The sequence below is a fragment of the Dermacentor andersoni genome, chromosome 5, assembly GCF_023375885.2.
Source record: "Dermacentor andersoni chromosome 5, qqDerAnde1_hic_scaffold, whole genome shotgun sequence".
Lineage (NCBI taxonomy): Eukaryota > Metazoa > Arthropoda > Arachnida > Ixodida > Ixodidae > Dermacentor > Dermacentor andersoni.
This window is the reverse complement of record NC_092818.1, coordinates 144,851,592-144,876,198: the sequence shown is the minus strand read 5'-3', so window position 1 is coordinate 144,876,198 and position 24,607 is coordinate 144,851,592. Positions and strand designations below refer to the sequence as shown.

Below are 24,607 nucleotides of genomic sequence, written 5' to 3'. Positions count from 1 at the left end.
GGTAGATGATTAAGAAAAATTTAAACTTGATTATAATACAACTGTAATTAATACACAAAATAACAACATTGTTTACACAAGTGGCATACAGGTCACTGGCGCTGGGGATATGCTTCAGCTTATTCCAGTCAGCTGTTTGTGGAAAAGAAAGAGTACCGAAAAGTGTCAGTCCTTGTGAAAATTGGTGTTAGAGAATGAGGGTAGTGGTGTTGAGTGGTTCTGCTTATCAAGGGGGATACATATTTTGCGGTGTCTTAGGCTAGCCTGCGATTAATTAAGTTTGGAAGAAACTCTAGCCAACTTTCTTTGAATTTGTAATAGTTCAATGCCGTTTGCAGTTAGTAATGCAGTGGCGGAGTCAGTAGCCTTAAATTTACTGTAAATAAATCGTAGTGCTTGTCTTTGAATTCTTTCTAGGCTCTTAATGTTAATTTTTTTGTGAGGGTCCCAAACTATGAAAGCGTACTCCAAGTTTAGGCCTAATTAAGGAAAACTAAGAGAGCAGTTTAACACTAGGCAGAGCTGTGTTGAGTTTGTGGAGTAGAAGGCATAGTTTCCAAAAAGCGGCAGAGCAGATGGTATATTATGTATCGAAATGCTTCTCCCCCCCTTTTCTCTCTCTCGCAGAGACGGTGCTAAGGTGGACTACCACGAAGGAGCAATTCAAACTGCAATGAGACTTCTGACTGTTCGTTCCTACACTTCTTGCATGCTTTAATTCTCTGGCTAATAGTAATGGAACAAAGAAACAGTGCACTTTTTTTCCTTTAGGAGCTGAGACCCAAGATGTGCAACGACTCAGACTTTCGTCTTATGAGTAACTTCGTGCTCTTGGCCAAGAAGTCAAAAGCTGATGCTGAAATCGCCTTGAATGAGTTCCTGCAATTCAGTTCCGAAGAACGAAATGTAAGCTAAATGTTGCTATGAACATAGTAAACACATGACGAAAGTATGCAATTTTTCTGGTAGCCACATGCAATGTCCCTAGCTGCAAGTGCTACCTTGTGTTAATGAGGTACCTAGTAATTCAGCTGCATCTGAGGTTACGTCCATGCCATTAGGCAAAGCTTCCTAAGGATAGTTCAGCAGAATGCATTGACAGGTTGGTTGGCGTGTGTCATAATAAACTTTTAGTGCAAACACGATGACACAATTAAGGAGGAGATAGGACAAGCCACCTGTCACGTCAAGGTGTTGCGTCTTGTCCTGTCTCCTTGTTTATTATCGTAACCAAAGAATATGACCTATAATTTAGCTGAGTATTAAAATTTGGCAATGAACAAAATGTAGATAAAAGTTCAGGAAACAAAGTGAACTATTGTTCCATGCATTCTTTGTAATCTGGTAAACCACTTCTGTGGAAGCCCTAGAGGTGGAGGGAAGTTCATGAAAGTTCATGAAAATTGTCATCCACCAGTCTTACAGCATGAAGCACCACCAATGCACATGTGCACATACACACACACACAAACACACACACAAAACATACCAGTTATTTGGAAAGGAAGCCTTGCAGTTAAAGAAAAATTAGTTCAGGATGATAATTTTTATTCAACTGTGAGGCTTTCTTTCTGAAAAATTGGTATGGGTTTCCTTTGTAGCTTCTTGCTACAAGATGGGTGGATGACAATTTTCCCTTTCTTTTTGCTTTGTCAGTTGATAGAAGGAAATTTGGCATCCACTGGGACGTACCTTGAAGCTCAAAAAGGAACCCCTGCAGGCAGTCCATGTAATGCGTAGGGGTGTCAAGGGATGAGAAACACAGTTGAGGATGGCAGAGTAATAAGGTGGCACAATGAGATTAGAACGTTTGCAAGCATAGGATGGCGTCAGCTGATCCTAGTTGAAGGCAATTGGAGATGCCTGGGAGAGGCCTTGATCTTGCAGCGGAGATAAATTATGCTGATGACTACGATAACATTATATTGACAATTAGCTGCATAACATTTGAAGCGGTCAACATTTGGTGCAGTATATTTGTGTTCCCAATCATGTACTATCACTTGGTGTGACAATACAAAAACTGGTTTGAAGTTCTCCTCCCACATAAGAAAGAAGAAAAGAAAGCAAGACCATAAATCAGAGGCGAATACATATTGTCCTGAATTGTACAATTTTGAGGATGTTACCTCATACGAGAAACCATCCACTAGGATATACTTTGAAGCTCCAAAGGGACACTTCTTCAGAAAAAGCTTCAAAGCAGGACAAAAATTCGTTTTGGTCCAAAAATGAAACACAGAGCTGGACCTCCCTACCAGAGCAGCCACTTTACCATATCTGCTAACAAGGAGGCCTATAGTTGCCAGTGTGCCATTGAACTATGCAGGTTGTCCCACATAACTTGAGCCAAAGTTTTAAAAATGAAAGGCACTCCAGACGCCAGTTCAAACGAATGCATAATGTTGGCACTGGCCAAGAGTTAGGCTATATTTTATTTTCCCCTTAACTAACAGATTAGTTATGTTTAATTAATCAACTTTTTAAGTATTGGTTGCAGACCCCAACTGTGATATGCAAAGTTGTAGAGCACCTTGAGAAACCTCTCAATAAATTGTTTCTAACACAATATATCTCACGTGGTCCTTTTTTCAATGTTCCAAAGAAAGCCTGTGAAATATGAAAAAATACCACGTGACGGGGCGCTTGCGCACTGTTATTGTGCTGCTCTCAAGCGTGTGATGGATGAACAAGGTCGGCTGCAGTGAGACGGCCCGCAACAGGGCATTATGCCTGGTGCAGGTATCTCAGCATGCGGCTCTTATCGCATGACGGTGCAAATGCACGCTGCTGGCTGAGCGTTGCCGAAGTGATGAACTGTCCAACGCCACGAAAAAGAAAAGACGAAAGCAGCATTTTGGTTCTGCTTGAAAGAAGGAGAAGGTGAAGTGCGTGGGAACGATGGAAGGCGATGACGCCTGGTACAATTTTGCCATTGTACACAAATGACCTTGTAGTAGTTTTCGAATTGAACGATGATGCTACAATTTTAAACCTTAGGGCTCAAATAGCAGCAGATAAATCACACGGGGACAAAACTAACTAATGGTAAAAAAAACCTTGGCTATATTCAAGGAGGATTATGCATGTCTTCTTTAGACGATGACTCTTTTCGCACTGGCCCCGTCCACTCTCTTTCTTTCACTTACTTTCTACCAGACGTTCTTTTTTGATCTTGCACCCTGCACGTGTGCATCACTTCGTGGGCGCAGTAGAGGGTGGCCACGTGTTGCTTCACACTTGTGCACCGTGACTGGCGCACCAGTCCCTGAGATAGTGCGCCCGCAGGCTGTTCCAGTTTACCGGATGTAGATCATACCTTATGTACCTCATTTGAACCAATCCCAGCTCCCAGCAAACTGCAATATACCCAGTGCTCCTCCGATGCCCATATCCCTGTGTGTTCTCCACAGCAATGCTATTTGGCTGTGACCAACGTTGCGCAGCACATATGGCTCACTTGAATGAGGAAAGAGCGGATATGGTTTTGGCTCTAGGTGCGTCAGGTGGACATAGAAGGCGCACAGCTGAGCTATTTCAATGCTGGCATCCAGATATGCATCCGAGCTCAATGACGATTGTGCGTGCATATGAAACGCCGAGACAGACTGGGACTTTTACGAAGAAATTACATAAATCTTCAATTCTGGACGAGGACGTGTAGACAGATATTCTGCCAAAGTTTTCTTCAGACCCACGTGCATGTGTTCGTAGTGTGGGTGCTGAAGCTGGAGTGTCAAAGTCTTCAGTGTGGAGAGTACTTAATAAGAGGCAACTTCATCCATACGACGTGCAGGTGCACCAGATGTTGGAGCCCTGAGATTTTCAAAATCGAAAGGACTTTGCAAACTGGATCAAGACAGAAGAGGACCCAGGCTTTGTCAACAAAATACCGTGGACTGATGAAGCTACCTTCTCACATAATGCCCAAGTGAACATCCACAACGCTCACTACTGCAGCGACGAAAACCCTCACTGGGTTTTGATGACATGTCACCAATATTAGTGGTTAGTTAATGTGTGGTGCAGAATTTACGGTGGCACTATCATTGGCCCTGTGTTTTTTGATAACACGCTTACAGGTGAAAGATACGTTAACGACATCCTTGATGGGATGCTTGAGGATTTTCTTTGCCAAGTTCCATTGGCTAGGATCAAGGATATTTGGTACCAGCATGATGGTGCTCCCGCACATGGCAGCAGCAAAGCTTGCAAATGGCTGCTTGAAGTATTCCCGCAGCAGTAGATTGGACGGCATGGGCCCATTGCTTGGCCAGCATGGTCGCCAGATTTAACTCCCCTCAATTTCTTTCTCTGTGGCCATGTCAAGGATTCAGTATACGAGACGCCAACCACAACATCAGAGAACCTAAGAGAAAAAATAAGGCAAGTCTGCAACTCCATCCCTGATACCCTGATCAAGAACGCCTTGGAAAATGTGCCTATGAGATGCTAAATGTGCATTGCAACAGATGGTGACCTCTTCAAACACGCATTATAATCAAAGGGCGCTTTTTGAATTGAAGTTCACCGGAAAATGATTCCGGCCCTAACGCCGCCTCCCCGCCCAATGCCATTGCACTGCATCGGCAGGCTGCCAGCTCTTGCCCATTTCAAGCATAAAAAATAAAGCTATGTTTTAGTCCTCTTTCATCTCCTTAGATGCTTTACCGTTTTGGCACTGCTTGGCCAACAGCACACATTTGCACTGTCATGCGATAAAGCCGCATGCCCAGCTACCTACACCAGACATAACGCCCTGTTGCAGGCCAATTTCGCTGCAGCCAACCTTGTTCATCCATCGCATGCTTGAGAGCAGCACAACAACAGTGCGCAAGTGCTCCGTCACGTGGTATTTTTTCATATTTCGCAGGCCTTCTTTGGGAAGTGGAAAAAAAGGATCACATGAGATATATCGTGTTGGAAACAATTTATTGAGAGGTTTCTCAAGGTGCTCTACAACTTTGCGTATCTCACTTGGAGTCGGTAGCCAATACTTAAAAAGTTGATTTATTAAACATAACTAATCTGTTAGTTAAGGGGAAAATACAATATAGCCTAAGTAACTCTAGGCCAGTGCCAACATTATGCATTTGTTTCAACTCGCGTCCGGAGTGCCTTTCATTTTTAAAACTTTGGCTCAAGTTATGTAGGACAACCTGTATATAGCCCTTTCACTGTAGACTGCTAGCATCCTGGTTAGCTCATATTGTGGAGTAAGTCAGTAATGCCCTATATTTGATACATGGACCACAGAGAACTTTTCTTCAATTGCAAAGCTTTCTTTCCAAAGGACCTGTGAGGATTTCCCCTGTAGCTTCACGATACAATATTACTACACGTGGAACATGTCAAAGAGCCAATGAGTGATGAGATTTAGAAGCGTGCACATTTGGGAAGACAGCAAGGAAGACGAAGCGTGGAAGGCAGGCTGCAATGCAATGGCCAATGGAATAAATAAGTATTTCATCCGTATGTTAAAGTGCCAAATACAGTATGATGGATAAAAACTTTTCTTCAATCACCTTGTGTGTTTCTGTAGAATTCATATTGTGGATACATCATAGTTTGCCTAAAGATACAGGTTCAGAATTGACTTGGAAACAATCAGAAAATGGACAGGTAACGTGCATCCAGAGATACCAGTTAATCCTAGAGCTGCAGTCCACAGGAAGTGGTAGTGATCAGATGACATAAACTGCCTCCAGGTCAGCAAATTCAACTTTAGCAGAGCTAGTTGTGCTTTCCCCAATTAGGAGGGTCTTTTTACAAGTGTACACACATACCAGAAATGCCCATATTAGGCAACCAATGAAATAATTTGAATGGCATTAGTTGCATTCAAAAAGAAAAACTTTAAAAGTGAACTGCAAATAAATTTTGGACTGCTTGAAAAGCATAATTGAATATAATGTGGACATTGAGGAGCCTCCATGCAAAATTTTACGTTTAAAGCACGAGTGGAACCGTTACGAAAAGCGAGCAAGTATAGTCATTTTTGATACTGAAACTGAAAAATAACAAAAATAAAAACCTCTAGAAATCCACCTCCTGTTTCCACAATCTCTCCGCTGTATTTCAGAGGGACCATGTTGGTGCCATATTGGGCATAGCAACAGCCCAGATGATACTCAAGCAGGTTCCCAGAGCCAGAAATCAGCTCAAGCGGGTGATGAAAGCACCCTGGAACTTTGGGGTCAGTGTGAATGCAACAAACTGTTCTAAATTTGACTGTAGAAGTGTATGCCATAGTGATAAACCAAGGTTTTGTTCCTTTCTTTCTTTTCTTAAATGTATTTATAGGATGCAGAATACCTGGAGAAGTGCTGGATTCTTCTTGCTGACATTTACATCCAGGTATATTTGAAAGAGCAAATGGGTGTAGCCGATATTGTATTTGAGATTAACCACTTCCATTCCATAGACAGCCCGTCTATGGAATGGAGGTGGTCGTTTGTGAATTTCTGGCAACAACCAAGTACAAGCTCAGCTCATCGACGATACTTTCATTTTTTTTCATAGTGCTCTTAAGCTTCCCTTATGCAACAAGTGGCTAAGATATTGTATACATAAATGCTTGAAGTATTGTCTACATCAGAGCTGCACAACACGCTTTTTCTATTGCAATCAAGCCTCATAACTTCTGTATTCTGTTTAGAACAGCCACACCTTTACTGCCAAACACAACTGTAGCCACCACTACTTGCTGAAAGGCAAAGGAAGGCAAAAGGCCAACATGTTTGCAGGGGCGAGATTGCACGAGCATTTTGCTTTCTTAGCGTTCACTTGAACTCTTGCGATTCACCGGCACCACGTTTTCTTCGATGGTCGTCTGCTCAGTGAAGCAGGAGCGCCAAAAAGCACCGCCTACTCAGTGACGTAGAAGGCAAAGCGAACGTCCGGAAAGCAAGATGCTTGTGCTCTCACCCCAGAGTACTGATATCCAGCCTTTGCCTTTGCTGCCACACCTTTTATCATCTTCATCATTTCTATTACCTACTTGAGTACCCTTGGTCTACAACTTTCAGCAATGCATTAAACATATTTGCAAAACAGAGGTTTGAACATAGGTGAGCTACTTTTTGCAAGTGGGCATCTGTTGAAAACTTGATCATGAACAACTGCAATAAGACAGGCCTCCACAATTATGCTACGAAATATGATGCAGCTTCATGTTGTGTGTTCTCCTGTTACAGTCTGGAAAGTATGATGTATCAACTGATCTTCTCAAACGTGTCCTGCAGCACAACAAGGTGAGCATGTTACAACTTCAACATGCAATTAAAAAATGTTTATTCACTGGCTCCTTCAAAAGCTCATAAAATAAAGCTTCAAACACAAAGTTGGTTTTCTTTGCTATAAACTTGGGGATGCACCTAGCAGCTGCAAATTATTAGTTTATAATACACTTACAAGACCAAAATCTTGAATATGCCACTATCATTTGGGATCCTCCATACAAAAAAAGATATAACAGAATTACAAAAAGTGCAGTACAGTAAATAATTAAATAAAAGTACAGAGACGTGCAGTACACTTTATGTATAATAAATACAAGAAAGCCTGTTACCCTTATCAGCTGATGACAAACAACCGTATCCAACTTTTCCATCTTTCCATATAAGACATAGGATCACCCACTTATCCTTCCTCCACCAACTAATTCAGGGAAAACTAGGCATTTCTCCCACCCCTTATGTACAGTTTTTAGACACACGTAGAACTTGTCATCACCACAATCATGGCTTAAGCCCATACTTTGCGCATACTAATGCTTTTAAGTTTTCATTTTTTCCGAAAACTACCACTGAGTGGAATGCCTTACCTGTGAGCGTACTAGTGGCTGATGACTTCAAAAGGGCATTTTATGATATATTTTAGATAATGTATTTGGTATAATGTGCAAACTTTACTTTATGTTCATTCCAATGATGTTTGTCTGCCTTTGTATTGATTTTCATAAATATATATCTTGTGCACTCCCTGCCTAGACCTAAAGCAAGGTCTGCACTAGTGTAAATAAAAAATAAATAAATAAATGTTGTGCTATGTGTTAGTGGATAAAATAGCTTTACTAACACACATGGCACAAAATCTTTCATATATATTTTCCTAAATAGTGTCCCAGTCATTATTATTTTTTTATGCATTAACAATGTTCACAGCACTTGGTGTAGTATATTTTGCACCACCATTAGGGAAAAAAAGGGTAAAAAACTGGCATTGAACAATCACAGCACTTGGTGTAGTATATTTTGCACCACCATTAGGGAAAAAAAGGGTAAAAAACTGGCATTGAACAAAACAACTTCCCAGCTGTTCTTCGTGGTTGCACAACGTAACTGGAGAGCAGAGCCAGACATGTCTGTGCAACTACTTCATTGCTTTGAAATTTGTTCTAGACATCTTGATAGCAAGGACACACTACTCACGTATTAGTAGCCAGACATGGCAGCATCTGTAAGCTTCTAGTAAACTGTCTACAACTTTCTCTTGCTTGGCTCTGCTTCATTCTGCCGAACTTACAAGCTGGTCATGGTGATAACATGGGCAACATGTCCATAACGAAAAAATATGAGGGGGGGAAGTGCTGATTAGAACATAAGAGGAACAACATCAATGCTTTATTCCGGCCCAAGATAATTCGGCACTTATCATTCATGAATGCCTTCATGAACACTCAAACACTCACTGAAACATACTGGCAAATATCAGGATAGGAGCCATGACCAAGTATGAATGCAAAATTAACTTGATTTTTCAATAAAGAATAATAAGACTTGGATCACTTTATTGCTCTACTTCTAGTACATTAATGTGCATGAATGGGACAAGGAGAACTGGACTCTTAATGAAAAGTTGCAGAAAAGCCATGATTTATAATCAGGCACAGCTTGATCTCTCCTTGTCATCCACTTGCAAAAATGGCAGTGGCTTTACTAAAAGATAATCATACTGGTTTATTGAGAGCAAGTTTTCCTGTGGCAAAGAATCTACTTTTGATTTCTTAATTCAAAGTGGGCGTGCATTTTCCACAAATCATTTAGAATCAACTAACTCCATTGATAAGTTGCTTTTCCTTGCTCTGCCATTGAAGCATGCATTCATCTGGAAGTTCAAGGGAATTTTGCTTGCTTTGTCCGACACCTTAAACTATGATCCACCACGAAGCATTATGATTTATTCTGTCATTCTTTTGTTTGGTAAAATCTGGTGAACTTCGAATGCAATTCAAGCAGCTCCTCCAAAACGATGAGTGGGCTTCATCATAAGATGAGAATCAATCTGTGAAGCCTACATGCGGCTTTTCAGTGTAGAAATATTACGCAAAGAGCCATTTGTGAATGGCTGGTCCAGACTCGATGAAAATGACAGAAACTTTGTCTCTAGAAACTAGAGCCAATAGAAACCAGTAATGAGTACACCTTCAGACAAGTGAGAAAAATGCCACCTGCAACCGAACTCTCACATGAACTTCACCATTTTTTTGCTCCTTTACATGTTGGCACCCCAAGTCCTGCACCAAGGCTTACGAATACATGGGCTACATCATGGAGAAGGAGCAGAGTTACAAGGATGCTGCTCAGTACTATGAGAACGCTTGGAAGCAGGGAAGTCAGAACAACCCAGCAATTGGTAATTCTGCAACTGCTTTTGTACGCCAATTGGAGGCACTTGTGTAAAGTTGAGACTGAGCAATCCAAACAAGACAGAAGCTTGAAGTAATATGGAGTCAAAGCAATCGGCAGTGGTCGAACAAGAGGCAGCGACTGTTGCCCTGACGAAGACTGCCAAATGTCACCTGTTGCCATCGGGGCAACAAGTGACAGTCAGCAGTTCCCAGTTGGCAACAGTTGCTGGCCTGATGAAGGCAGGTCCCCTTGTTGAAGTGCTCACTCCAACCTGAGATGTCCCTTGTTCAGCAACTGTTGAGGCTTGGCTGTTGGAGGTGAGGCTTGGCAAGAAATATATCAGCTATACTCACGGACAACTTTCTGTAGCAATCAAGGGAAAGCTATGGAGGTAGAGCTTCTGCCCGTGTGTTACTGTGCAGAGTATTCCGGCACAGCTTGAGAGAGGTTTTGGTTTCTTGGAACATATGCTAAATCAGTGTAGCTTCCACGTGCGACTGTTTCGCATGCAACAAAATGTGGAAACGAAAAAGCAGAAAAATAAGTCAAATTTAACATTCATTGGTGAATTTGTCAATCATGCTGTTGTAAATAAGGTGTCTGTATTTTCTCTCCCCAGCTTAAATTAATGTGGAACTTTTTTTGGGGGGAGCCCTCTCGTGTGTGCTTTGCCTCGAAGCATTCTCTTTATTGCCACAGAAAGTTGTCTGCGAGTACCGATAGTTACGATCTCCCTATGAAGCCTGCCATTCATTTATAGCTTAGCAAGCTGTTTCTAATCTGACAATATGAAGTCACAGAATAGTAGTAATGCGACGAGATGGCATTGATAACATGCCTCTTATCAATATTTCACAGACAGGAGACATTAAGGATCTTCTAGAGATGGAACACGTTACATTTTTTACCCTTAAAAAAAAGGGAGATAGCGAGGTGGGGAGAGTGGGGGGGGGGGGGGGGGGGCAGAGAAAAAGAAAAGAAAGAAAGTTTGACTCTTTAGTATATGTGATCACTTCCCAAATTTCTTTTACTATTTTACAGGCTACAAATTAGCCTTCAACTACCTCAAGGCCAAACGATACACAGATGCCATTGACGTCTGCCATGTCGTAAGAAAAAGAACTTTATTGTCATACTATATTCATGTGGTGATCTAGAAGCCTTACCCTATTCATTACACTAATGTACTGCATAAGCGCCCTTTTTCTCGGAAGCTGAAGTTGCTAAGAACTTAACAGTACCTGATAAATTTCACATGATACATAGCATAATGAGAGACAGCTGTGACAAGTTTCTTAAGTGAACAAATTTGACTGTTAACACAGAAATGTCTCGTGCGAAGAATTTCACTCATTCATGACCAGTCTCTTGTAAGCAAAACAATAGAAAACTTGACTAAAGCTCACTCTCTGCAGGTTCTGGCCAAGTACCCAAGTTACCCAAAGATAAGAAAGGACATCTTAGAGAAGGCACGTGCAAATCTACGCACTTGAGGTGTTCAATGTTATCATAAAAACCAGTTCGATTTTCTCCAGCAACTGTTTTCTTTTTCTTTTTATTTCCTAAGATGATGTACAATGTCTTCACTGAGTACGGCTACCTTGCATGAGTGCTCCACGAAGCATCCCCGTCACTGAGCACCGCCTTAGCCTCTCTCATAACGTACGGAATCTTCTCGTAATCGGGTAGCGACTTCCACTGCTCAATGTTAACCTGCAAGAGAAGCAGAACTCGGTTGTAGCCTGTTGGCAAAAGTTAAGTGCATACTCCCTACACATGTGTTCAGATACTGTTTGCATAAACAACAAATTATGCAGTTCACCTTGGATTTGCATTTTGCACTCCCAGGCCTGCATTGTTAAAGCAACTTCTAACTTCCTGTCATTAACACAATGTCTGATGAGAAACACTGCATCAAAGGCACCCCATATATTAAAACAACCTTAAGGAGATCATCAGGTGACCATACTGAAGACATCACGTAAAAACTTAATACAGTCGAACACTGATGTAATGAATTATCATAAATCTAAAATGTTTCTCGCCCATAGTAATAGCCTGTAACAAATATAATGAATATAAGCAATGAAGGTGTTTTTATGTTGGGTGCAAACTCATTATAACAAGGTTCTATTATAAAGACCACAAACAACTGCTTGATTTTAAGGTGTTCAGGAGGTTCTTATTTTAATATATCTGCAGTTCTTGCAATCAAGGCTTAGGCAGAGCTACAGTTAGTGTGCTCATAAAGAATAGGACTCAGTGAAACTATATGGAGCATGACTTTAACATGACCACTTGATTCAAAGTGCTTTTGACATTTGTGTCTATCATTTGGTCTCACTATGACAAAACCATACCTTTAAGGACATGACAAGTAGATGAGAAACTTACCAAAAGTGGGTGGTAGCCCAGTGATACAAGATGCCTCAGTTTGGTCACAACGCTTCCTTTCACAGCCGATGTGTGTCTCCAATAACTTTGGTAATTTGCAGTCAGCACAACCAATCTAAGAATGCAGAAGAAATCAGAGCACATAGAAAAAAACTCCACAAGCAAAGGAAGTTCTGTCTTCTCTATACTTCTGCCAGCAGCTCTACAGCTAACAGATGTCTCAGAAAAGGCATATACTAGTTAAGACAAGCTAGCCTTAGCTCAGCAGGCTTTATCAGAAATTTCTTTTTATAACACTCGATAACACTAGCCACCTAGGAAGCACTGTACCAAAATGACCTTTCAAATATGTTCATTATTAGAGGAACTAGGATAAATGAAAATGTTGGCAGGAAGTAAGGCTGCCTCGAGAGGAAGGATGCAGACTTTTATTTCACATTTAGGCTTTTTTTTTGCACAGTGCAGCGGTTTGATACTTTGCAGAAATGATTGTGAGCACGTGATCTACGTACCACACTTCTCTGTTAGAAATGCCCAGACCTGGTGATGGACTGTTCACTCACTTCTGAAGGAGTAGACCTGTCAATGTTTTGACGGTATCTGTGTTGCCTTTAAATACTGTGTGTGCAATCACCGCATAGTGAAATTGACATCTAGATAACTCGATATCATACTTCCTCTAGTTAAAGACGAACATTGATACCCTGAATTGTCAAACCATATGCTATTGACAAGCATTGTTGCAAGTTCTGAAATTTTTTTTCAGTGTGCAGACTGTTCGAGTGGTGCACACAATTGGCATAAATGTGCGCAGTATGAACTGATTGAGCAGACAGCAACATGTAGTGAGAAATTACAATTTCACAAGGCTGTATAACGAACATTGTTACTTGCCGCTTCAAGCTCCTGTAGTTAACAAAGCACAATGGGCATTACTATGTGTCAAGAAACGGACATCACTCGGTAAGGAACATAAAGAGGTGCCTAATGCTCAGTCGCAAATTCTATGCTACACCTCAAGATTATACTCTGTTTCATACATATTAGGCAATGCTACAAAAGCTAGAGAGCCTTCTGTCAATGTGCACATTCACAACTAAAAAGTAGTGTGTCACATATAAAAGCTATACAGTGTCTTTTTAGACTATTATACAGACTTTTTAGAAAAAGGGTATGAGCGTAGCAAACGTAGCGTTATGCACAGGAATTACCAGGCTAGGCAGACATACTTTGCCACTAATAGTAATGCGAGTTTCAGAAGACTAATAAACTTTATTTATACCTGTGTCACACGGGCACATTTGGAAGGCCTTCCAGTCAACGGCCTTTGAAACGCCACAACTCTATCGACTCAAAGGAGTTGTCGCGCTGCTACACGGCACTTTTGAAAGGCCGTTGAGTGGTTCAGGCGTTTCTCGCAAAATTGTGTGGCGCTGTGGATCTTTATTTTCGTTTTCATGTCACGAAAAGTTAAACAACATTAAAACCATTTAAAAATACTATAATTTCTTTTATGTTTGTTTATACATTGCCATACATATATGTTTAGTTTTTAAGTTGTTGAGTAGCGAAACTGCGGCAACGTTTGCGCCGCTCGATGCGGCTGCCGTTTTGGTGTGTGTTCGCACATGTCAAGTGGCAAAAACACTTTATTGAATAATGAATGATACTCATATATAGTATTTTTAGAGCATTTAGTTTGATTTGTTCTTTCTAACCGTGAGTACGAGCACACTGTGAACGAGAGGGCATGTTCGCGCTGTTTCCGCTTCCGTTGCTCAAAGGCCATCGAGATTTCGATAGAGTTGCAGGGTGCTCCGTTGACTCGATAGACTATTGACTCGACGGCCTTCGAAACCGCCCGTGTAGCAGCTCGAACTTGACCTTTGAGTCAACTGACTATCGGTTGGAAGGCCTTCCAAACGCCCGTGTGACACGGGTATTAGTTAACCTTTTTATTAGACCCTTGGGGTAGTTGTTTACACGACAAACTTGGAGGCAGTCATCTTTTAATGCACCTGCATTTTTTGTTTCATCTTGAACATTGCACCCAATTCGAAATATTTGCTATCACCGAATTTCAACGCTCCATCCAAGCAATATGAAACCGAGCACGCATCGCTGCTACGTCAGATGGAAACACCCAGTGTTGAAGCGTGTGAAAAAGGTTGAATGATGCAATGTTGTGGAAAATACAGATACGGCAAGTCACGGCAGATGTTTGTCAGGCTAAACGTACCGTATCAGCTATCGACATCTTAAGGGCATTCTAACCAAAAAATTTCATAGGGGCCCCCACAGTAGAACCTCCATGCAACCGCTTACAGAGGTAGCCATTACCCATGCTTAGGTTTTGAAATGGCTTGTTACCACAACTTGTCACTATGACTGTCTTGTTTCTATAGCAACTTTTGCCATAGCTTGATGCCGGGTGCTAAATGGATTGTGCTGCTATGTAGAACCAAGGTTTTGCTTTGGAGGCCCTTGATGATGATTTTTTTTTCCAGATGTGCTTTAAACAATGCATGTGTGTGGTATACTTGGTGTGCTCTCCTATATTACTGAAATATAGTTGAATGTTTACAAGATGGACATGTATGTTTGCTTCCGCAAATAACATTTTTGGGTCCCATTACCTTGAGGTTGGTTGCCCACAAGGTGCCCTTTGGTTTGAATCTTACTATAACAATACTGTTATAGTAGAATATCAAACACAGAACCCAGGATTATGGCAACATCAATGTCAGCTTAAAAATATGTTGGCACTTAATTGTTTATCACTACTTTTAGTGATCTATGACTGTTATGAATGTCAAAGCGACAGAGACAGCATCCACGTATGTACCCACAACAAAGTACAATTGTTGCACGTTGTGTAAAGTAATCAGTACTATTGAGGCATGACCCACGGACACTTCAAGAGCTAAAAGAAATAATAAACAGCTACCACTGTAAAATTTTGTCACGAGTACCAATTCACAAATATAAACTTACATCTTAGCGTCTTCAGGTACTCTTAAATCTTCGATGTAGGAATAACCACCTTCAGGTGTTGACGCCATTTGTGTGCTTACAGCCATTGGATACTCGCCTTTTCGCATGACCACAGCAAAATCTGAATGTGTAAAAGAAACACAGAGTGCTTTTAGAAATGCTTCCTTTTTCATAACCTAGAAAATGAGTACACCTCTTACCAGCCTGTGGGTGGCACTGCAATGAGACGCTACTTAAATATATATACATATAAAAGGTAATTGAGCTGCTTAACTATTCGAAAGTTGGCTATTTATACTAAAAATTGGGTACAGAAATTCTTAAATTCAGATGTCTTCAAATGCCATGTTATTCAAGGTGGTGTCGGGCCACCGACTCCAAGGAAACAACATTATATGGTCAAGAAATTTGTGCTGAAGGAGAACTTGCAGCCTCTTCAGATTTATCCCTGAATGTCAGGTGTTTGCAGAATAGCCCATAAAACTTTGTGAATGTCTTGAATGTGACTTCCATTAATGCCAGTTTTCCAACTCTATAGAAGCAATGCATGAGGCATTTATAACTTGCTCTTTCAGGTTACTTGTTTGCTTTCTTTAAAAATTATTTGTGATTCCATTACCTTGGAAGTTTGATTAACAGCGCAAGGACACCAGAGGGAACAGAAGAGAGAATGGAACACTGACTTCTAACAGTTTTGTCGGAAGTTAGCACTCAGTTCTCTCTTATGTCCCCTCTGGGGTCCTTGCACTGTTAATCAAAATTATTATAATCGAACTTCAAACTATGTTTTACCGACAAGCCCAATCTTACACCCTTTTTAATCCCATTACCTTGGAGTCTTCGTTTAGTGCTCCTTTGAGTCATTTCTACTACGACAATATTGGTTACAGTTATGAGCATAAAAAACTAGCTTAGCAGTTACGGTGATAATAGGCGGTAAAAAATATGCTCTACAAGAATTCTTTAAAGCTACAGGTAGTGCCTCCCGACCTATAGCGTCCACATACAAGGGCAACTATGCAAGGTTATTAACTTATTTGTAGTATCTTCAATTAATAAATAAATCTACTCATATGAATAAATAAATTAAATAGAACTGTGGAGGTAGTGAAATGTAGCTAGTCATGTGGTGTGGCCCATGAGCAAACTGAGAGCTGAAGAAAACCGTAACATACATCGCTGCAAATAAGCATAACCATTCTGACAGTTGCACTCACCAAGGAAGTAGCCGTGCCTTGTCCAGAGTCCCGCAGCAACAAACTGCGCTCCTCCGAGGGCAACTTCGAGGCACTTTTTTAGGGGGACCAGCAAGCTGCTCTCTTCAGCCACCACTGCGATGGCTTCCTTTCGGAGCCTGTCTGGTAAGACTGGCCCTTGATACTCACTGAGATCTATGCGAGCGCATTGCTCCAATTGGAGCAAGTTGGTTAGCATGGTAGGCCACTTCTTGCTAGGTACTGCCAGAAAAAAAAAAAAGAAACACAATGATGCAAAATTTCTCAGCAGCAAAGTTAAATAGGCAGCCAGGTGGAATGTCCTGCCAACATGTTCTCAGCATGGAGTCACTCATAGTTAGTGCACCCATCTTGAACTGTGTGATAACCACAGTTGCAATTGAAACATGTAACATGAGGCATTTGCATTTATCAATCACTACTATTACATGGAAAATGCCTTGAACCAGGATTACTGTGTGCTGAGAGTAAAGTGCAAAATGTGCCTAAATAGTCCCGTGGAAAACATTTCGTTTTAGAACTTCATCTAATGTAGCGAAGTAACAAGAATAAACAAGAAGCTAAACATAAGTGCGCCCAGTGGCCGTTTCTTTAAGCTAGTGGTCAAGCTAGTACACGAGTAAGGCCAATACATATATTTGACTACGCGTGACTTAGTCTGACTTCGTAATGACATTAAAGGTAGATATTAGTTACCTAATGGTTAACTTAAAAGAATGCACTCGAAGCTTGCATGAAGTTAATAATTCGTTAAATAGAAATGTCTTCCTAATGTTGTTCCTACCCAAGCTTGCAAGCAGCTACCACACAAAGAACCTATTAAAAAAATACACAGAAGATGTCAGTAGGCATTATCTATGTGTGTAAAAAATAATTCTACAAGGTGAAGTGCGTTTTGCCATAGTCTGCTGCGCTCCTTGATCTCTACATTATCTCTACTGTTGATCTCTAGAAGACTCACTAATTGTGCAGTGCCAAATGTTTTTTTCACTTTGTGCCCTCTCTTTTACAAATTATTTACACTGATAAGCAAACATGCCAGCTCCATTGACCATACAAAAATTCTTGAACACAGGACACATGATCCCATGGCTGGGTACGTATCAGTGTACGTGGATGGCTGACTGTTAAGAGTTTTGCATCTAAAAGGTGTACAGTGGGTTACAAAGGTCACCATAGTAGAGGGCTCTAAACTAATGGTGACCAACTTAAGTTTTTTAACCCCTTAACCCTTCAAAGACGAAACATATAAATACGCAGAAGAAATGTTTAGTTTCTCTCTACATATGCAAAACACATCAAGGATAAGCATAATCAACAAAAAGAAAAATATTTTGTGGAAATTTTTTCTGCAATAGGGGGAAAACTGCAGGCAGGAAACTGGAAGTGGGCTTCACCCCAAACCACCTAAGGCGTCATCTGGAATTTGTACTGGCAGCTCTCATCATGTGTGAACCATGGGTGTACATTTCATTTGCTTTGCATCACGTGTGTGACACCACTGTAGCTGGAGATTTGACATTGGTCTCTCTTCTGACAGTGCTCCAAAAAAAGAAAAAAAAAAGTGCGTCACATGCCAAACTACTTCTTCATCCTGCATTTCTTCGCCAGACCAACAAATGACACTTCCTGCCTGTCATTCAGTGTTGGCCAAAGACATTTAGCTAGAAACTTTGTACTCAATACTGAAACTCTGCAACAAAAAAATTTTCTTCTGGTACACCCTAAAACAAAATTACACCCTTTGAATCGTATCTTGCCACACAACAATAAACGTCATCTGGCTTGTCCGCATGTCCTTTCTTTAAGGTTGCAAGCCCGGTACTTCCCAGTAATGAAAGGCATGTGCTTTATCAGCATGACATAGCATTGCCGACGGGAAAGTAGCGGGCACGACGTTTTCAAGAAAGGAAATGCAAGCAAGGCAGATGACGATTATTGTTGTGTGGCATATATACACCCCAAAGGTTGTACCTTTGTCTGAGAGTGTATGTTGCTTGTAGGCAACACTCTTCAATAAAGGGTTAAAGCTCTTTTTTTTTATACAACAGTACCATTCTGGCTTATCATTTTTCATGTAAACAGGGTGACCCCAATCTATGAGGATCACATGCTGCCATTTAGCAAGAAAAATCTTCCACGATAAAGGACTAACAATGTAACAGCTACTACTGTCATCTACGGTGCAAAAGAAAAAAATGCCATATGACGGCCTCTGCACATCACAAGCCATTCAGAAAGTGGCGAAATACCCATGACGAGGGGAGCTTGTCATAAACCATAAAGTTACAAGCAGAGCTTGTCAAGATCCTTAAAAAGTTATCATGCGTTTACCTAAAGCTCTTCAAAGTCCACGTAAATCTAGCAACAGAAGTGTTTTTGCAATCCACCCTAATCGAAATGTGGCTGCTGTGTCAGAGAATTGAACATGTAACTTTGTGCTCGGCGGCAGAATGCCATAGCAATTGAGCCACCATGGTTGTTGTTTCAACACAAGCAGCTAATACGGATACTACACATACATTGATGGATTGATGGACGTGCACACATGGATACTACACATACAAGAGAGAAAGAAGGGGCTGAAAAAGCAGAAGGGAGAGAACCACCATGCAACTACTCACCCTTGAACTTTGCTTTGTTGAGGAACTGCTCATTAAAGGCCCGCTCCAGCAACTCCTTTGGGAAACAGTGCAGCCTTGCCAGATTTGCCACAATCCTTGCAAATATATGTGGTGCCACAAGTTCCAACGTGCCAATCTTTTCCTGACAGGATGTCAGAATGCGGGCGGCCTCACGAAACAGATCAGTCTGCTTTGGACAGGCAGCCACTAAGTCCGCGAATGACACCACAGAGACTCTCTTGTCTTGGGTGATGCTTTCTTCTTCCTTGATGATGCGCTCTGCCAAGTATTCTGACAGGCACGGTGTGGCATATTCGTGCTTGTAACAGCAATCAAGCACCAAACTCAGCTCCGACAGTGGCCAGTGGTTATCCATACTGCGATGCACAAGGGCTTCAAGAAGACGTGACGTCCGAGGAGTGTCACGCATAAAGCTGGCAAGAACAGCCCTGATAGTCTGGCAAGTTGAAGGAAAAGCATAAATAAGAGAAAACAACATGATCTGCTAACACTGTTTGTATGTCGTTCTAGATGTTACTCTTACATGTGATTGCCCTGGACAACTTGGCAACATGATTAATTTCTAATGATGATTGCTCTGAACTGATGCACTGAGGTAGAATTTTTCTTTTCCCTCGAAGAAGCACCTAAATAAGATTTCAGTCTCCTTTTTTTTCTCTCTCTCTCTAACAGAAAGCTTTTGATTCAGTGATCACAGTGTGATTGGACATGAGACAGGAAATGGCTTTTCCAGGTGCTGTTTACAGTTTGTGGGGCAAGGTCAGGGTGACGTCAACTTTTCAGCTTATGTTACTTAGTTGCACGCAGAAGTGTAGAAGCAGTGGCAGTGCACAGAAAAAGTTGTATATACTCTTAAGAACGACAGGGGTAAAGTGTCTGGGGACATGGGGCCACAACAGTGCATTACTTGCTCTTGCACATATTGGAGTGACTGGCAGGCATTGTAAAGATACATGAGGCTATGGTAAACAGTACTTTGGAATCCAGTACTAGAAAAACACAGAACAAAACAAGGAAAGACACAACACACTGCTGTGTAGTTTCTTGTCTTGTTTCGTGCTTTCCTTGTGCTGTTTTTCACAATGCAACCATACCAACTTGCCAAGTGTACCATTCTGCTATGGTAGCATATCTTTCAGACTGGTGCCCGTAATGTTATTCATCAAGCTGGGGTTGCAGTGACGGTTAATTTCTTTCCAGGATATCGCTTTTCATGTGAATTTACAAGGTAATCCAGTGAAACCAGGCTTGACTAAACAAATGGCAAGTTTCCAGTCAGAGTTACACTCTGCCCCCAGCTAAGGCCACACTTGCATTGACTGCATTCAATTTGCAGCCAAACACCTGATGTGTAAATATTCAGCAAACAAAAAGCACCGTGGAGAATGCGCCTCTGCCAGGAAGAAGCTCCAAGCTATGAGGAGTGAATCTGATCACTCGTTGGGCTAGAAGACTCGATGACCCTGAAGTATCTCCTGCATATTGACAGGGAACCTGAGCTCTTATACTGGTTGTAAATACTGTTGCTCACAGTGTGCCTTCCCTTTCCAAGACACTTTCTTTGCCTTTCTTGTATTAGGCCATACCATAGAGACACCCTTAAAAAAACAAAATGTGTCTTCAATAAATCAAATTTCACATCACCTCGTGCTGAAGTGTACGACAGGGTGCCCATTGCAACCGGTTTCAAAATGTTGCGAAAGCCACTATACAATGCACCACAGAAAAAAAAAAAAAAGCAGGAGCAAGGACTTAAAAGGCTTGAAGAACAAGGAAACAAACAAAAAATGAGCACATGACAATGAGACCTCTTTGCCTTGTCCTCATGTCTTAATTTTCTTTTCTGTTTCTGATCTTTTCTTCAAGTAGAACATGTGTGAGTTAACCAAGCAATTCCTGCTCAAACAATCCCAGAAGGCCCAGGCACATTACACATGAAGGAGAATTATAAAAGTTTGTTCACCTTTATATCTGGCTATGAGGAGTGCATTCATACAAAAACAATTCAATTATAATTGCATAAATAATTAGTATACAAATTAATTAATTAGTCATTCAAATGCTCAACTACTCACAACTGAAGACTCACTCTAGGATATAAAGAACACTAAATGTGGGCTTTGCATTAAGTTTCCCACACTTAAATCAGAATCTGGAAGTATCGAAACGAGTATATGAAAAATGATCAGTTGTTTTTTCTGGGGTTAAAGGAATGCACACTACTGCTATGATATGCTGAAAGGAACACGTACCTTGGGGGCGTATGATGATAAGTTATCAGCCACAACTTGTTCACAGCCTCTCAACAATTCCTTGACACAGGGCACCAGGAAGCAAGTTGAAGGGTTCATGCCTACAGTAATAACAATTGTGGCTGCCTGTTCTGGGTCCAAATTTGGGAGCTGTGAAAGCAGGCTGACGGCCAATTTCTTTGAATAGAGAAATGAAAACAAGAATTCAGGAAATGATGTTTTCAGTTTTCTGGGCCTAGTAAGGCATTACAACAGTAACAAGATACTACAAGTCATCACATGATGATTTCACTAGACAAACACAGCACTGCAAGATAATTTTGTCTCCTTTCAGCTGGCATTCCATCATGAAGGCATTATTTGCACTAAGGGCTTGGTGGCCTATAGTTGCAGTAGCACTTTGACATAACGAAAATGGACATAACAAATGATCGGATATAATCAAGTAAATATGTTTCTTCCCAATGTCAGCCTATAATGATCACATGCTTATAATGAGAATACTAGATATAGCGTACATATTTTTGTGTTGGATATTACCTTGTTATAACGAAGCTGGACTGTAAGAATACAATAGCATAAATTTGGCCCTTGTTCGTTAACACATATTCTTCACTATCACCATTATCATTAGAGCACTTAACGTTATAGAAAACAATAACATGCAACTATATCAAACAGTTCTATTCTAGTATCACCTATGCTTCTTGAGTAGCTTGGTTATGAGGAGCATGATAGATTTCCTAGCATGATACAGTCCAGATGCATAAAATTTAACACACAGAGCCTTTGGATCAACAACAGGCAGATTAAAACACATACACTTTCAAATCATAGCAGGAAATCACCAATTTTTACCTAATATAGTGCTCTGACTGCAACCTTCAAAATAACTTATTCTAAGGTTGAAAATATTAATGGCTATCTTTGGTGCCGCAAGTACATGAGAGTGAAGTCTCCAAATGCAATTATATGAAACAAGAAGTGGTAGTACCTCAACAAGAGTAGGATCCAGCTCTTTCGTATAAGCAAACTTGAAACAGCGCACAACATCATCAATGTTGGTAAAGTTCAACTGAATGGGCAGTTGAGCTTGGAACACAAGTGGAATAGCTATCTTCAATGCGTCTGTTATAGAAGAGCTTGACTTCTGCCACTGAAGCAGCATGTCCACAAATATAAGTTCTGACAATGTCAAGCTGTTGATGCTGTGCTTCAGCATCTGGCCAATGGCTTGGACGAGGGCAGTGTTGGTAGGAATCTGAAGAAGCGTGCACAGCTTGAGCAAGGACATCACTTCTTGTGCCTCATAATATCGCATCCGCTTAAGTGCCCTGTTGCATAATTCTCGGAAGCCCGGATGAGAAGTCAAGCTCTTGAACTCCACTTGTTCAGGCTGTTGCCTGGAATGAAACAACGGTCTGAGTATTAACTATAGCAAGCAAACATACTAACGTGAGGCAAATCCTGAGTTACAGCAAATCCCAAATGAAGTCAATTAGACTTGCTGTTGGGCAAGTTGGTTATAGTCTACATAAGGCATTTTAGTGAAATTAAAGAAACGAAAGACCTGAGAAGCCAGTGGACAGTGTGAGCGCTAATCTGCTGCACCTGCGTATCTGTCAGATTGAAAAAAAAAGAAGCATGGATGTCAAAGAGACAAGCCAGGTTGTACGTCAGCTGTGCTACTGGTGTTGTGTATGAAATCTCGCTTTTGGTGTGGGAGGACCTATGTAGGTCATACTTGGAGATGTATTAAAGACTGGGCACAGGAACATGAATTGTCTGTAAAGAATAAATGTAATGTGCGTTTACCTGCTCACTGCGACACTTGCAAATACGTACTACGGCTTCATAAGAAGATACGAGGCAGACGTAATGACATGTTGGATGGGAGCTGTTGGAAAAAGGGCCATGAATTGTATTACTAACACAGCAGTTTATCTTTATCTCTTCGGTAGTGAATACTTTTTTTTTTTTTTACATGACCTTTTGATGACGTAACTGCTGCACATATGTACATTTGGTAGTCTTTTTGCTGTTTTCTGTTTCCAAAATAAATCAGTTGAACTTAGGGCTTTCCCTGTCCGCTATGGTTTTTCTTCCCCTCTTTCTCAGTCCTTTTGTTTCCTTGATTGTGCTAAAATGCCTTATGTATCCCAAATGACATGCAGACACCCACACACAACAAAGATATATGTACCAATTGCCACACAAATTTTATCAGTAATTAATATGCTAAAAGTCCTTCAACCATCACGTAAAATTCAATTTGGGCAGATCTTTACGGGTGAAACATGTATGGCTTTAATAAGATTTCAATGCCAACTGCTGCTGTCCTGAAAGTCACCGATAAGAAATATTTTTGCATACTACAAACCCTTCAGCTGTTCTTGCCGTTGTTGTGGATTCTACTGTGTCACCTAGTGTACAATTAAGTTACATATGGCCTACATATATTTTATTACCATACATATTTTTGGCCCTATGACGTGGTTTAGTTTCATTTTCTTACTACATATATATATTTTTATATTGTTGTTTCTACCATGAGAATAGTAGTAGTAGCCACCATTATAAGGTGACATCTATTTGTTATTTTCATTTAAATAATAATAAAGAAAGCACATTACCAAAACGCATCAATCGATATAAATTCTGTTCTTACAGCTTACCTAATGGCATCGTGAAGGCACGTAAACGCTGTCAGCACTTGGGCATTGTTCATTACTCGGTGGTGCTGAACGACTAGCTCGAGAATTCTGTCAACATTCTTGGCCCTCTGTAGTTGTTCCGCGAGGATATCTAAAACATACAAAGTTTGAAGCCGTTGACTTGCGCCGTGCAGCCAAAGCACTCACTGGAAAATCGAGTAGATCTGTTACCTGCGTCTTTCGAAGGTGCACTGGGCGCAAGAGGATGTTTGGACTTGACCGCAGACGTGATGATCTGGTCGCTTGACGATGCGTTGGATGAAAGAAACCTCAACGCCGGCAGTCGCCTAGGTGCCATGGCCCGCTGCCCGATGCCACGGCACAATATAGAAGGAATTCGCCTCAGCATCTGTAAACACGTTGGTGCACTGCGAGTATCTAGAAAGAAAGCTACTGCTTGCACACACGATACAAACGGCTAGGAGCCAGATTGTAGTCTGTCTGCTTTGAACTTTCGCTCGCACTTCATTCAACCTTCATGCTTTAGAAGAGCCGTGCACTTAACCTTGCTTTGATCGAGACCAAGCTGGTATATTATTGCTTTTTCGGCACAACCAAACTACTCCTGGGATTTCGCTTTCTATGCCAGCAGTCACATGGCAGCGAACTTGCCAGGAAACACTGGATAATCAATCGTGAACGCAGTTTCTATTTCGGCAACCCTCCACTGATCGCGCACATGGACGCGGCCATTTAATTGTGGACTACAAAAAAGCCGGTCGCGATCCCAAAGTCGAGTCA

General features: G+C 41.1%; 2 protein-coding genes across 3 annotated transcripts in view; one reads left to right on the top strand and one right to left on the bottom strand.

The window, feature by feature from the left end:
• LOC126531334 (tetratricopeptide repeat protein 21B-like) overlaps positions 1-11,170 on the top strand; it is a 32,815-nt gene extending 21,645 nt beyond the window's left edge. For both annotated transcript variants that reach the window (XM_055071107.2, XM_050178831.3), the window contains 8 exons: positions 628-688; positions 772-906; positions 6,083-6,196; positions 6,304-6,357; positions 7,197-7,253; positions 9,516-9,636; positions 10,674-10,741; positions 11,048-11,170. In XM_055071107.2, coding sequence (XP_054927082.1) covers positions 628-688; positions 772-906; positions 6,083-6,196; positions 6,304-6,357; positions 7,197-7,253; positions 9,516-9,636; positions 10,674-10,741; positions 11,048-11,125 — 688 coding nt within the window. In that variant the 3' untranslated portion in view covers positions 11,126-11,170. The remainder of the gene's footprint in view (positions 1-627; positions 689-771; positions 907-6,082; positions 6,197-6,303; positions 6,358-7,196; positions 7,254-9,515; positions 9,637-10,673; positions 10,742-11,047) is intronic.
• LOC126531335 (FAST kinase domain-containing protein 2, mitochondrial-like) lies at positions 11,158-24,540 on the bottom strand. The gene is made up of 10 exons (XM_055071108.2): positions 24,372-24,540; positions 24,038-24,215; positions 23,828-23,957; positions 22,147-22,555; positions 21,153-21,329; positions 18,880-19,336; positions 16,238-16,477; positions 15,021-15,141; positions 12,027-12,141; positions 11,158-11,345 (listed from the first exon to the last, which is right to left on the bottom strand). Exons 2-10 carry the CDS (start codon positions 24,213-24,215, stop codon positions 11,229-11,231), a joined length of 1,944 nt encoding a protein of 647 aa, XP_054927083.1. The 5' UTR covers positions 24,372-24,540; the 3' UTR covers positions 11,158-11,228.
• Positions 24,541-24,607: the final 67 nt, after the last annotated feature.